Below are 16064 nucleotides of genomic sequence, written 5' to 3'. Positions count from 1 at the left end.
ATTTGGATTTCAGTGGAAACAACACTACAATGTCAGAATGACAGTAAAGCAAATTTGGTCTTTTACTTTCTTTTCTTCTTTTTTTTGGGTCCAACTCCGATATTCATATTAAAGTTCGATTATTTCCAATTCGTTTCAACAAAGCCTAACTATCAAGAATTTTCTCATTCCGATATTCATATTGAAGTTCAATTATTTCAAATATGTTTCGACAAAGCGCTATATAATAAATTATCATTTTATTTATAGTTTCTTAAAAATTGTGCAAAGTCAATAGTGAACAACTAGGGGTGTTCACGATTTGGATAAAAATCAATCCAAACCGATTTTATTTGGGTTTGATTTGGTATTAGATTTTTAAAAATCGAAAAAAATTGAGTTGGTTATGATTTTGTTCGGAAAAAAAAACAAAGAAATAACCGAACCAAACCGAGAAATTATATACATATATGAGTCATTGTCTCTTCCTTCTAGGCCAAAATAATGAATTTTGAAGCTTTATTTGTAGTAAATTCAATAATCGAAAGTTATGTAATGTGAAACATTCTAACTATTTTTCATTTGAATGGATTGTTGTCACTTTTTCACGTTTTAAATGAATTGTTTCTTTTATTTTTGTATATGGTTAATAACCGAATCAAACCGAATCAAAAACCAATAACAATCAAACCGATAAATATATTATATTTAGTTTGGTTTTGTTTTGATAATTTTAAAACCGATTTAGTTGATTTGGTTTTGGTTTTAACCAATAACCGATCCAAACTGACTCATGAACACCTCTATGGACAACTATTATTAGACCAAGAAAGTATAATTAGAGTAGTAATTTTAATATTGATCCTTGCATAACATATTTAAAATAAAAAAAAAGACCCAAAACTAAAAGCTTATGCATGAGCTGTAAAGTGTTTAGGCAATTAGGTCTTGGGGATGGGTAAATTAAGAAGGGATTTGACTTTTAATTGTAGTAATTAATTAAAAGAACAGCTAAGTCATAGTACTAAACATTTTGCAGCCAATGAATGTGCCTCTAATTTAATTTATTGCTTATATATGATAGGTGTATGTGTGCAAAACTTTACCCGCATTCGATACTTAAAGAAAGAATAATTGATATCATCCTAAGTAAGCGTTTGGCTATGCGATATCACATCAGGATATGAAATCGTGAGATAGAATTAGCGTTTAGACATGCGATTTTACATTGATTCCATATCATGAGATGTGATTTCATATTCTCCAAAAACCATGATATGGAATTTCATATCATGATTTGAGATATTTTTAATACAAAAATTGATCCACAAGTTTATATTTTGTTAAAACAACCCCACATTTATATCTACTAACTATTTATTTTATATGTAAATAAAATTTATAATGACATCATTACTTTTAAAATTTTATTATTCTCATCGACATAAAATTTATTATTCTCACCAACATATAGTCATTTTGATATGAATATACCATATATCTTATGAATATACCATATATCTATTAATTAGATATGAATACTTGATATGAGCAAGTTTTTAGAGTGTAAGAGTACACGTTCCGTCAATTTTCTCTCATTCATTTTTTTCTGGTTATTTGTTACTACAAAATTAGGGATGTATTTAACGATAGGCAAGACTTTTTGAGAATTTAATAACTTTTTCGTAAATACGATATTTATATCACAGCTGCTAAAGTCAAATTGCCCCTCTTAATTTGAATTCAAATCTCCTTAATTTCACCTACCTACAAATCAATAGTTGAAAAACATATAATCTATACACTTAATCGTAAAAATCATGTGAATGAATATATCACATAGTTTATATTTTTGCCTTCTTTGAAAAAGATGATGAAATGTATAATGAGTGTAAATTAATTTGAGGTAGCAAATTTTCTTGACATATTATCCTGTTGAGATATGGAAGGGTAAGGTTTGTAGGGTCATAAAAAAAAAACAATATTATGCCTCCAAATTTATTTATTAAAAATAAATAGATATAAGTGAATGTGGTCGAATGATTTTTTTTTAAAAAAATCATTTGTAAAAGAATTTTGGCTTAATTTAAGCAAACAACTAAAGAACAAATAAGGAGGATCATGTTTTTTTATTTCTAATAAAAAGAACATCCAATTTATATTGTGTATGTGTTATCAAATTTTACAAAAGACATAATTATTAAATTATTTTATTTATTTATTTTAATTTTAATAAGTAAAATTATTTGATACCTATTATTGATAAAAGATAATAAAATTTGTATAAATTTAATCGAAATAATAAAAACTGACTTAAACAATGCAATCATGCAGGAAAAAAAAAAGAAGGGAAAAGGCATAACCCCCCCCCCCCCACCCTCCCCGGAACTTGTTTAAAAAATTACTTACACGTTTAAATTATGGGAAAATTGTATATAATAGCAAATTACTAATTCAAATTAAATGTTATAAATATAGTTTGGTTTAATTGTATCCCACAACAAACTGTTGCTATTTCGCCTTTCTCCAGGTGAATCTCGCTCGCCACTCTCGTTCTCTCCCTTGCCTCTCTCGTTTTTTATACAAACGCAAGTGTATAAAATGTGTTTCTGTTTGTATAAAGCGAGAGAAAATTGTATATATACATATATTTTTGTTCCCCTCTCTCCCCCCTTCTCAGATCTAGCTCGCCACTCTTCTAGATCTCACCCGCTCACTCGCCTCTCTCACTTTATACAAAACGCAAATGTATAAAATGTGTTTGTGTTTGTATAAAGCGAGAGAAAATTGTATATATACATATATTTTCGTTCCCCTCTCCCAGATCCCTCGCACACTCGCCTCTCTCACTTTATACAAAAACGTAAATGTATAAATTGCGCTTCTGTTTGTATAAAGCGAGAGAAAATTGTATATACACATGCAAATACATATATCTTCGTCCTATACACTTATAATTATACAATACAAATATTTCCCTGCCCTGTTTTTATTTGTCTTTCTCTCTTTTTCATTTTATCCATACACATATTATACAATTGATCTTTTGTATACAACTGAACTGTTTTTTTTTGTATATGTATAGCAAATTATACATATATATGTTTGCTATGGAGCGCAATTATGCAAACTTTGTTATAGCATACAAATATGAATTTTGTGTTTGCTATATGTGAAAGTTGCTCTTAAATTATCATGACGATACTCACTCAATCTTGTTTAAAGTGATATTAATACCACCTTCCGAAGATAATCTTAGTTTTGTGTGAGAATGAGTTATACATGCGTTTTGACACGTAAATAATATTATTTTAATTTTTTAAAACATTTTTTCCTTAATATTTTCTTAGACTTTCGCAAAAAGTAGAAACCTCTCACCATACATATCTTTCTTCTTAAAATCTATTTCTTCTTTCTTCTTCATTATTCATAAATTGAAGGGAAAACAAGAAATTTGAAGAGAGAACAAGAGACAATAAGAAGATTATGAAGTTTAGTGATGTTGGTGGTGGCGATAGGTAGTGGGAAACACCATTGTTGCTGGTAAAACAAATAAAACCTTTTAAGTTTGTAATTTTTTTAAAAAATATATGGTAATTATAGATGAAAATCAAGCATTTCAAGATTAGTATTCTTTGTGTGTAAAATCAAATATGCTATTGATGGCTAGAGACAAAAATAACATTGTGATGGTTGTAGGTGGTGCGTTGATGAGAATAAAGAAGACAATACAAAGATAGAAAATTACTTTTTTCGATGGATTTTTGAAAAAATTGGGCAATGTAATCATGAATTTTATGCATAATGTCATATGATTTTCAATAGAAGTCATTATATTTCTCATATTTTTTTCCAGTGATCTTCTCTGGTGAATCCTCTAGCGAGTTCAAGTAAAAATCATGAACTTTAAGTTAAAATTATCAACTTTCCGGTGGAAATCAACATCTTCTCCACTATCTTTTATTTATTTTTAGAGTTTCTTTTTAAAGTAGAGTGATGGACATGTTTATATGAGGATAAATTGAAGAAATCATCAATGGTGATTAAGAACTGTTAAAGAAGAAGAACTCAAAAAAAAATTAAAAAAAATGTAAAAGCTTTAAAGAAATTGGGGTCACCAATTAAAAGATAAAAAGGAAAAAAATGGCATAATTAATATATTAGAAATTATAATACTTAATTGTATAATGACAATAAAATAATGCCATGTGTTTAAATTTGTCATTTTAACATAAATTTTTTTCTCATGCACCTTAAGGAATGTGAAGATACTCTTTCTATCATGTCACTCTTTCAGGGGTATTAATATCACTTCAAAGAAAATTAGAAATGTAATAAATCACCACAATAATTTAAGCGTCTAACTGACTTTTCACAACAAATTCAAATTGAAATTTATGCATTTTCCTAAAAATAAATTGTGTGTCATAACAATGGTCACAACACTACATAGAGATGGATAGAAGGGGCACATGTGTCCCATCTCTTTTTGCCTACTTAATTAGCACTCCCCCCCCCCCCCCTCCCTTCCAACCGGCCCCCTCTCTCTCTATATATATATATGAGTTCGTGCAAATTCAAGCTCAATATATATTATTTTATTTGTTTAAGTTTATGTGGTACAAGTAATATTAGGAGAGATAATTAAATTTTTATATAATTTTTAAATATTTTAAGTTCTTAATTATTGTAATTTGTGGTACTTTTAATATAATTTTCAAATAATATATGTTACTCGCTCTGTCTCAATTTTTATGGCACATGTGAAAATATGAAAGTCAGCCAATTATGTGGTACATGTGAAATTTCAAAAGTTAATCAAATTTTTAATATGTATCAATTTAGGTAACAAAGTTGAAATTTTGAGAGTTAATTATTATTTTTAATCATAATTTTTTCTATATGCTATTTAGATACTTTAAGTTTATTAATTAAGTGTTGTAACTGATAATATTTTTACATAATTTTTAAATATATGAATTTTACTTTAAATGATTAAAATCTTTTATGCCTGAATTTACGATTAAAATTTATAATATTAATTTTTAAATTCTTACATACAAATTGTGACAAAATAAATATATCTTTTTTTTTATTTCCCACCCAATGTCCGAAGCCCTCATTAAAGCTTCGATTAAATTCGAATCGCATTGCATGACCATTTGGGGGTGGCAATACAATTTAATTTTAATATTATTTAACATCGTCAATTAAATGTTGCATCAACAATTGATTCTTTATAGTATCACAAAAAAAAAAGTAATATTGTGTATGAAGAATAAAATTTCTCTTTCATAAGGATTTTGGCGTAATTCAAGCAAACAACTAAAAAACAAATAAGTAGGATCATGCTTCTTCTTTTAATTAAAAATAAAAATAAAAAGACATCCAATTTATATTGTGCAAGTGTCGTCAATTTTTAGTGGAGATAAATGTATTAAGGGGTCACCGGCGAGGGTTATGGTGGAATGAAAGCTCTCCTTCATTCTTAATCCAGAGGTCTCGAGTCTGAGTCTTCTTGGATACAGAGTAGTCTTTGTCAGGGAGCGTTTTATCCCTCAATGTGGGACTTACTGACGCGAATTCAAATTTAGTTAAACTCTAATGTGAATATCCAACAACAGATGGAAAATCAACAAAATATTAAGTGATCCTTTTTATTTATTTTACTTTTGATGAACAAAATTATTTAAAAATATTTATAAATGATAAAAAATGATAAATATTTTTTAAAATTACTCAAAATAAACGAAAGTTAATCTGAACATCGCAATTATTTGGAAAAATTGTGCAAGGGTCTTAATAATGGGACCAACACCGTGTAGAGAGGGATGGAAGAGGCACATGTGTCCCATCTCTTTTTGCCTACTTTTAGCACTTGGTCCTTTTCTCACTAGGGTTAATATAATATTATATTTTTAAATTATTCTTTTTTAGTTTGTCCTCCTAACCTTAATCTCAATTTATGTGACGCTATTAAAATTTTGAGAGTTAATTAATTTATTTTTAATTATTATTTTTTATATGTCATTTAAATATTTTGAGTTTTACCTAATTTAAAATATATAAATTTATTTCAAAAAATTTAAACATGTTATGTTCAAATTCATTATTAAATTTAAAAATCTGAATCTCAAATTTTAAATAGTATCACATAAGATAAATTAGTAAGGTAAAGAATATTATTATGTCGTAAATAACAACGCATAGAGTATTATTTTCACTTTTATCTCGTTTACACCCATGTAAATTATTATATATATTATATCAAAATTAGTAATTCAATAATTGATTTTCAGTATTTAATTTCAATAAATAAAATTCAATACATAAATTATTAGTGTTATTTATACTTCAAAACAAATTATCATGAAGGATTGTGGATTTGTGATGAGATTGAATTCCTCTATTCTTAATCAGAGTTTTTGAATTCAACTATTGAATATATAAAAATAAAATACTTATAAAAAGAGCGCTTTCTCTTTTAATGAATCTTGCATTATATCAATTTAAATTTCTATACGAATATCAAACATCAAATCACGCGAAACAAAAAATAAAACATAAAAAATAAAATAAGAGAAAGACAAAAAGACAGAAATATAGTTGTGGACTAATCGTGCCAATTTATTTATCGTTTATGCATGTCTTGCCAAATAAAATAAAAAAACTCAATAATATCGGTGGCCCTTTTAGATTAGTGCTGTCATTTTTGTACGTGTGTTTTGTGTTAGATTTAGGGGTGGACATAAATACCTAAAACTCTAATTGAATCTAATTACTTCAGTTCTTCATTTGGTTCTTCAATTTTTTGATTTGGTGTTCTGTATAAAGGTTTCAGAATTTTGATGTATTGAAGATCCGAATTTTTATTAAAAAAATAAAAATCTTAAAAAATTATATATATATATATATATTCTCTTAACTAAAAATAAAGAGTTAACTAACAATTAAATCATTCACGAACAAATTAAAGTAGCAAGAAATGTACAATTCAATAGTTAACTTCAAATATTAATTTCCAAGAGGGACCAAAACATATTTTTATCAATGTACGTTATGTAAAATAATCTGTCTTCATCCTTTTTTTCTTCAAGAAATACTAGTTCGATGCACAATGTTCTTGACAAAAATAAATACAGTATTTTAGTGTTCCATGGTGAGACACAATATTTCTTAACATACTTTAAAAATTTTAAGTATCTTATACTTTGATTTTGTCCTCATTTTATTTTTCATTCACATCGAAAAACCAATTTAAAAAACATCGAACTAAACCAAACCAAAGTAGAAAAAACCGAACCGAATTAGTTTGATTTGGTATACAGTGCACACTTTTCTAAAATCGAAGAATCGAATCAAAGTTTGATAAAATCGAATCGAAGAACCGAACGCCCACCCGTTAGATTGTTTAACATTAACATATTTTTCTAAATCGAGGATTGATCAAAAATAAAAAAAATTTAATAAAGAAATGATTTTTTTTTATGCATATATTCGTTTTTATAAGATTATATATTGGGCTTTTTGTTGTTGTTGTTTCGACAAATGCAAAAATATGTATAGTTATGTTTATTTAACGAGGTGATTAACTGGGTTTGGGAGGGGGGGGGGGTTACGAAAATGTTTTTTATTTTTTCATATTTGTTGATCAGAAAATACATTGTTAGAAAAATAAATTTCTTAAAAATTAAGAAAGTGACTTTGCTAGTGGAAGTAACGGAAACAAGTTCCATAAATATCATTCCACATTAGTTCTATCTTTTCCATTCTCCAACACACTTCATTTCACCATTAACTTTTTTGAACCAAATTACATAATATCTGTATTAGTGTTAGATATTCCCTCTGTCCCTAATTACTTGTCCACTTTTGAATTAACACACCTATTAAGAAATCAATTAATGACATAGTAAGTTTACCATTTTACCCCTATTAATTATGAAGTGGATGAAAAGTTCAGCATTTTTCAAAGTAATTAGTCATTTAATTGAGGGTATAATAGATAAAAAAAAATTGTCCTTTCTTGATTTGTCAAAATGGACAAATAAGTAGGGACAACTATAAAAGAAAAAATAGACAAGTAATTAGGGATAGAGGGAGTAATAATTACCCCTAAAATTAGTCAAAATATACCAAACTAACTTATACATCATGATTATACGATTGGAGAAAAAAAAAACTCCTATCTATCGAACATTTTGGTCAGAGTAGCTAGAGGGTGATAATGAATGGAAATGGATGGTCCAATATAATTTGTCCAATTCCTTGAAGTACCCCAATTTGCCTTGTATTTAGGGCATGCAAGGCCAATGAAAGTCTTTGAATTCCGCTTCACGCGGTGCGTTAAAATCAGCTTATAAAATTGTGATTCATCTAGTATCTTTATATTTTAGTAGGTTAGTAATTCACTTATTTTATTAATTGAGTTTCGTTTAATCCACTTAATTCCACTTATTTTAAAATTGGGCTAATATGCAATTAGATTGACTCGTGAGTAATTTAATCTAAATAATTTTAAAAAAAATGTATATATATATATATATATATATAGTCATAATATAAAGAGAATCCGCTCATTTGACACTTCTATCACATTGCTAAAAAATGAGGTCATTGTCATTTGATGCCCATACTAGTATTAGGCAATTATAGGGAGAAGTGGAAGAGCCCGTTTGGATTGGCTTAAAAAAGTAGCTTTTAAGTAAAAAAAATAAAAAATCAAACTTAAATGTATTTTAAGTCAAAAAATAAAAAGTAGGGAGAGATATTTTGGTTTTAACTTATTTTTAATCTCGTCAAACTCTTGTTAACTTATTTAAATCATTTTTTACTTATTCTAAGTTATTTTTATATTTGTCAAACACTTTCAGAAGTAAAAAACCAATTTAAAGGTAAGTTTGACCAACTTTTAAGTCAATCTAAACACCCTTAAAAAATATATAATTGGGCTTTTAAATTGTTATGTTACCAAACATTCTACTTGGACTGATTTTCACCAATATTTCTCTCTTGGGCCACCATTTAGTTTTGGGCCATTCGCACAAATATCCATATTCTATTGGGTTGGTCTTTAATTAGTTTTTCATAAATAGTTATAATTTGGATTGAGGTAAGAGAGAGACGATGAAGATTGAGAAAGATAGAGGAGAGAGATAAGTGAGATCGAGAGAGAAGAGAGAAGCGACTAGAGTGTATTTACGATACAACATGTATCTCAATTGAAACTAAAATACCAAATCTCCTCTTTCTCTATCTATCTATCTTTCTTTCAAATCTCGTTCACCTCTCTCCTCTCTACCCTAATCCGTAAATAGATATAGTAGGTATCAATATACACAATAATGATACAATGTTTGAGTATTGTATCACCCTAAATAAATATACATACACTGCCTTTTTTTATTATTATAATAGTTGTATCAATTTTTTTGTACGCAAAAACAGTTTGATAATAGTTGTATCAGTTTTTTCTGATACTCAAATATATTTTTTCTGATATATAGATACACTTATTGTATCAATATGTATCAATTAAAGAAGATACACTTTGATAATAAGTGTATCAATTTTTCTAATACATAAATACAATCGAGTGTATCAATCTAAGGAAAAAATAATCTTCAATAGCGAAGAATAGTTTGATACATGTTTTCACCTAGTGATGCAAACATTGAACAACAAATTAAAAACTCGAAATGGAAAAAATAATATATTAACATTAATCCAATAAATAAAAAAACAAATCAATAATTAACAACTACCCAAACTAAATAAAATGGTTCATCATTTATAACGCAATTAAATAGACTAGCTTAATATATCTAGATTTAAAAAATTATTTCAATTATATTAGCCACAATATTTATTTGGACTATTATCTCAATTTTAATGCACTCTAAATAATTGTATGAATTTAAATGCTTACAATCTTAACCACAGTTTGATTGGCAGGCTTACAATTTTGAATCTTAGTAATATTTATTTTTTGTTATCCAGTTAAATCTTATTTATGCTCCTTTTAATTTCAATAACATTATATTTAATATATAATTTTATAAATAACATTCAAAAAAATAAATTTACACAGATTTTAGCCTTTTAACTCTTTAAGATAGATTCTCGATTATGGTTGGGTATTAGTTGGTTCGGATCAATTTTGAATTTTATTGGTTCAACTTATCGATGATCGATTTATAGACATGGTAAATCGTTATAAAACCATTCAGATATTGTCTTATCAATTATTGATCGTTATTGATTTAACCGTTAAGATCTGACATCAAAAAATTATTTGAAAATCACTTAGAAATAAGGTGACAAACCAAATGAATCATGCACATGAGTTTGACAAATTGCATCTTACTCAAAAGCAAACATTGTTACATTGTAGAATAATTGTGAGTTTGAGATAACCAGGAAATAAAAGTATGAAACTAAACTCTAAATCAGGGACTTTATATACCAAATGGTATAAAATAATTATTTAATTTACTATCGAATCGTTATCGATTAACCCATTAAAAAAAAACTCAAAACGTTAAAAATCGATAATCCAATAATTAAAAAAAAAATCAAAAGTTCATGTACTTTTCTCAATTTAAAGGATCATGAATTTTGAAGTACAAAGGACAAATTTCTCAATTTAAAGGATCATGAATTACATTTGACAAATTATTCATGTACTCCTAAATAATGTAGCAAGGACAATAGGTGTGATGGAGCGTTGGACTGTCATCTTTTGTGTGAATGAAATAAATTTTTCATGTTTTCATAAAATATTATAACAAGGATCCAAAATTCGAATTTTCAAATTATGAATTTTTAATCGTAGCAAAAATAATTTATCGGACTTATAAACAAAATCCAAAACTTATAGGGATTTTTAGGGATTAAAAAATGTCTTAAATCTATCATCTTAAACTTTATTCATATAAGAGAATTTAAAGCAGGGTTCGAGTTTTAATATAAAGTCGATTATTTTTTATGAAAAATGCTTTATTTTTTGAAGTGAGATTATTTGTCCCAAATTCAAATTAATCGAACCTTAGACAGATACTAAACACATCGGATAAAAAGAAGAAGAAGAAGAGAATCCAAGGAAAAAGAAGTTGTATAGTCCTTTTAATATCCCTTTTTCACATAGGATCCTTTCATACTTAAATAGGATCTAATTAAAATATTTTAAAGCTAACAAATTATTTTTTATTTTTTCCAACTTTCTAAAAAATGTTTCTCATGTTTATTTTTTTAATTTTTCTTATCAACATTTTGTTCAAGGGTGATTTATGGGGTTAACGAACGTGAAAATATTTTCGATATATTTTGTTAAAAAATACTATATACAATTAACGAAATATAATAACTCTAGGATAAGATATGAGAATGTTTTATCCCACATTTAGTAATAAATATCATCAAAACTATTTTATTCCACTAATTATATAAAAATGATGAATCATCAATTCCACATAAAATGTGAGATTACTAATCTAATGAGATATTCTTGTTTACATCTCGCATATAAAAAAATTCCAATTTTACAATCGAATAAATATATAACTCTTTCACCTTTAATCAGAGTATCATATTAAAACTTTATCTCAATATGAATATCAAATACACAGTTGAAAACCCAAAAAATGATATAAATATATATTTTTTTCTTATATTTTCCTCTGTAAATAATTTTTAAAATACAGATAATTGTCAAATCAAATTTTCCCTCCCAAGATATTTTTTTTAGAAAAGACAGATAATATATATATATATTTTAAAAAATCACAAAATTAAATAAATAAAATTTAATTAGAATCCAAGTTTGCCGCCATCAACGCCGTAGGAAAATAGACCACGTCAGAATACTGACCTCGGATTCCTACTTGAGCCCTTAAAATACTGTCAGTACAACCAATTAAAACTTGCCACGTCAGCTGTAATCTATATATCATACCCCACGTGGGCCTGGCCCACTTCCCAAGAGTCCATAAAGTGGGGCCTAGGTTCATCAGTTATTTTTATTTTATTTTAGAATAAAAGTATTTACTTTGGTCCCTTAATTATGAATGAATTATGATTATGATCCTTATGATATATGGATTAACACATTTAACTTTCAATTTTAACTTAAGTATGAGTTTTTGTTCCTTTATATAGATGTATGTGATATTTAGTACGTGTTTGACCATACATTCTAATATTGGAGTAGGGTGAGTAGAATGGAGGCTCATACTTGAGGTACTATCTTATAAGAATATATCAGCAAAATTTAAAGATAATTGAGCTCTACAAAGTGGTGATTAGATCGATATTGTTGTATGAAATAAAGCTTTGATCAGTAAAAAATGCACACGTTCTTCAAACGATTAATGTAATAGTTATAAGGATGATCATATGGATGTATGAAAATGCTGTGATATATATATGATTAAAAATAAGGGTATATGGGGTAAGGTGAGAGTGACATTTGTGACAGACAACAAAATGAAAGCAAGGATGAGATGATTCGACCATGTGGAGATAAAGTGTGTCGCACGTCATGTTGGAGAAGGAGGGGACTAGCCTTAGTATTATTATTTTAGTAACCACATTATTATTATTCTTTTAGAAATAAACCTCTATCGAAAACAGTCTCTTTATTCCACAAAAGTATTATACAAAGTATGTTTGTTTTGTTTGATAATATAGTATTTAAAATAGTTTTTCGCTTTATTTAGAATTTATTAATATTCTAAGGACTAAAGTACTAATATCTCATTATATTATATGGTAACAGTTGTTGAAAAATTTGGCGGGCATTTACAACAAATTCAAATATTTTATTTTAGTTTTTAACCAAAACCCTAGATATTAGAAACTCCCTCTTCTCACTTCCCTCCTCTTCCCTCTCTGCATTTTGCTAGGGTTTTCGCTTCTATCTGCTTATCGGGTCGATTTTTTAGCATCATTTCAGGTTCGCCATTTTTCTCCTGTATACCTTTGTTGTTCAATTTTGTTTTGGATTACGTTCTTATTTTTTTCAATTTTTGTGTATTTTTTTTTTTGTTCATGGAGGTTCTGATTTGCGTTTTTTTGCATTTATGTGTCGTGTAAAACAGTTCCTTGAGCGGAGGATTTATCGAAAACAGTTTCTCAGCGGTGTAAGGTAAGGTTTGCGTGCACTGTAGCTTTTCCGGACCCCATTTTGTGGAGTTCTTTGTGTACGTTTGTGGCATGTGTGAATTGCTATATGTTTAAGTAATTGTATGTTCTATTGCGTTTAGCTGTGAACTTTGATTCTATTTTATCTTGATCCTGTTTTTGGATTGGATGCTCTATTTCATCCAGATCCTGTTGTTGTAACTCTGAAGAAGTTAGTTATGTCATCCATTTGTTGTGGTTTCTGATTTTAATGTTTTGTGTTGTTAATTTGTTTATTAAAAGTTGGAATCTTTCCTGTTTTGATGGCTATGTCTTGGAACTTTTTAACTTTTCAGGTCAATGTTGAAGAGCAATCAGAGTTAGATTCGGTCTTGATTTGATAAATAAGCAAAAGAATTGATTAAAGTCGAGACTTTGAGAAATTAGGTGATGATTTGGTTAAACTGATTGGAAACTAGAAAGTAAATCACAATAATATGGGTAAAGTGTCACCCAAAGATGGTCAATCCAAGACTCCAAAACAGAAAAGGCGGTCAAGGAGTACAAAGGGAAAATATTTGAAACCAGGTGCTTTGGCTCAGCTACGTTACACTAAGGCATCAGCTGCTAAATCTTGTACGGATCTTGGGAAGAAAAGGGTGGCTGTAATAACTTCAGATGAAACGAACGATAAAGCTGCACTTCAAAATAATGTTGTTGATGAAAGTCCCATATTTTTATCACCTGTGAAGTCTTGTTATGCTTCTGTGAATACGCCCATTGATGTATCTAAGCAGTATAAATTGCAAATGACACCAAAGACACCTGGTGCATTTGAGTGCACATCAGAGTCAAGGCTCGAGTCTCTTCCAATGGATTTACTGGTATAGAGAGTTCTATTCCTTTTTCTTTCATTTTATTGTTGATCATATGCTATACTGATGCATCAAATGTTCTGATTAACATCATTTTGCCCACTCGCATGTTTTGAACTGTGGACGTTGGATCTTGTGTTACACTTAGAAGAAAATATGACAACCATGGTGGTTAACAATCTCGAATGGTTCTTATGTCATTTTCATTTGAAGTTTTGAATTGTTTTGATATTTGGAAAATATAATATTTAGCATTTATAGTATTAATTTCATTAATTTTCTTTGGAAAACCTTTATGAATTGAAGCCACATAAATGTGTCTCATCCACAACATCATATCAGCTGGATCTGTTTATAATTTCCTTATTTGTTGATGATTGTCATTCTTCCATAACAGCAGGAATCCATATCATGCCTGTATTTTAGTATCCGTCCACATTTTCTTTCACCTGTTTACCCCTCCTGTTGTCTCCCTGGTTAGCATCATGTAGAAGACCTGCTTACTTTAAGGTCAGATTTGTAAGTTACTCAAATTTAGAAAACTCAAGAGTATATAGTGCTTATGAAAAAGAAAGTAAATACTAGAACAGAAACAGTTGGAAGGACTGGGTTATCAGCTGAAAATAGCTTATCTCTGAATGGTATGATATATATTTCAAAGACCAGTGGGTGTTGTGATACATGAAACATTTGCTGATATGTGTGCTTTTCTTTATGTTCTCTGCATTCACTGAAAAATTGAATTCAAGATCTGCAGGGCATGGGTCTTAGTGTTGCCCTGTGAGTGCTATGCTTGGTGGTGTGATTTAGGAAACTGATCTTTTATGTATTTTGTTTTGCTCCTTTTAATTATCTGAACTGAATAGCTGATAGTTTTTTTACTTTCTGATTGAGGTCAAACTACTGTGCCATTTACACCACGACCAACTTAAAGCAGTTTTCCATGTCTCTCAAAAGATCAGGAAGGCAGTGAGTCTATATCTCTCTTTCTCTGTGTTCATCTCTTTTTAAAAATGGGTTATGTGTTGGAATCTAATCAATGGATCAAATTCATTAGGTAATTCAGGCAAGGCTTTTCCATTTTAATTATACTACTCCGGATAGAATGCGGCAGGAGCTGTTAAGAACCATGACTCCTGCCCCCACTGATCACTGGCCATTTGTAAGGTAATATTTCATCTCTTATCCCCATATCCTGACGGCTATAGACATATCTGTTGAATTTCTCATATGCCTGTCACTTGCAGCAAAGAAAACGGAAAAGGTGCATGGATCAACACTCCTCACACTCCTAAGGCTCCAAAACATGGTCCACGTCCCTCACCCCGTCTCAAGTTCCCAGAGATGAGGCAAATTGCAGCTGTTCTTTTCCAAGAGTCTACTATCCCTACAAGATACATGGTTCCATCTGTTATACCAACGTCCCTATGCAAGTCGTTGGGTTCTAATAGAGTTCTATTCTATGAGGATGAATTATGCCAGGCCGTTGCTCAGAATAAACTCCGTTGATTTCCGGTGTTCTCCTCTTCTAATATATGTATAGTAGAAAACTATCTCGTTTTCGTCTTTGGTAGCAAAATGGACAGGATGCAGTTTTTGTAATATTACCCCAGGGCACTCGTTGAAGGTGGTTGACGATTACTAGGTTTAGATAGATTTGAAAGTTTTTGCGAATAATATATGGAGACTTGGCTTGTGTATAGTTCTCTATAAGTTCTATTTATTGGGGTTTGGGAGTTGCTTGTTGCTTGTCTCAGTGTTTGTTACTGCAGTAAATGAAATTTATAAGAAAAATGAAAATCTGAGCCTTTATATTTGAAACTGAAAAAGGTATTGAATAGGGGGTATTCCACATTTGTGGATAACGCTATTAGAGTACACAATGTTACCAATGAGTTATAACAGCATAACCAACGTATCCCATAAGTTATACTTGGCGAGGTGATGTGTATGCAATCTTATCCCTACCTTTGTGAAAGTAGATTAGTTGTTTTCGGTTGATCTTCAACTCCAATGTTACCAATGAGTTTTTGTAATCAAATGTTTTTCTTTTATGATTTTATTGATTGTTTGTAAACATAAATATGTACT

General features: G+C 28.9%; 1 protein-coding gene across 1 annotated transcript; it reads left to right on the top strand.

The window, feature by feature from the left end:
* Positions 1–13459: 13459 nt before the first annotated feature.
* Positions 13460–15696, top strand: LOC125830198 (F-box protein At4g35930). The gene is made up of 4 exons (XM_049509398.1): positions 13460–13982; positions 14868–14942; positions 15031–15140; positions 15221–15696. The coding sequence occupies exons 1-4, from the start codon at positions 13596–13598 to the stop codon at positions 15480–15482; spliced, it is 834 nt and encodes a 277-aa protein (XP_049365355.1). The 5' UTR covers positions 13460–13595; the 3' UTR covers positions 15483–15696.
* The last annotated feature ends 368 nt before the right edge of the window (positions 15697–16064 follow it).

The sequence above is a fragment of the Solanum verrucosum genome, unplaced genomic scaffold (genome assembly GCF_900185275.1).
Source record: "Solanum verrucosum unplaced genomic scaffold, falcon-dt-bn FXZP01000072.1, whole genome shotgun sequence".
Classification (NCBI taxonomy): Eukaryota; Viridiplantae; Streptophyta; class Magnoliopsida; order Solanales; family Solanaceae; genus Solanum; species Solanum verrucosum.
This window is presented reverse-complemented; position numbering and strand designations above follow the sequence as displayed.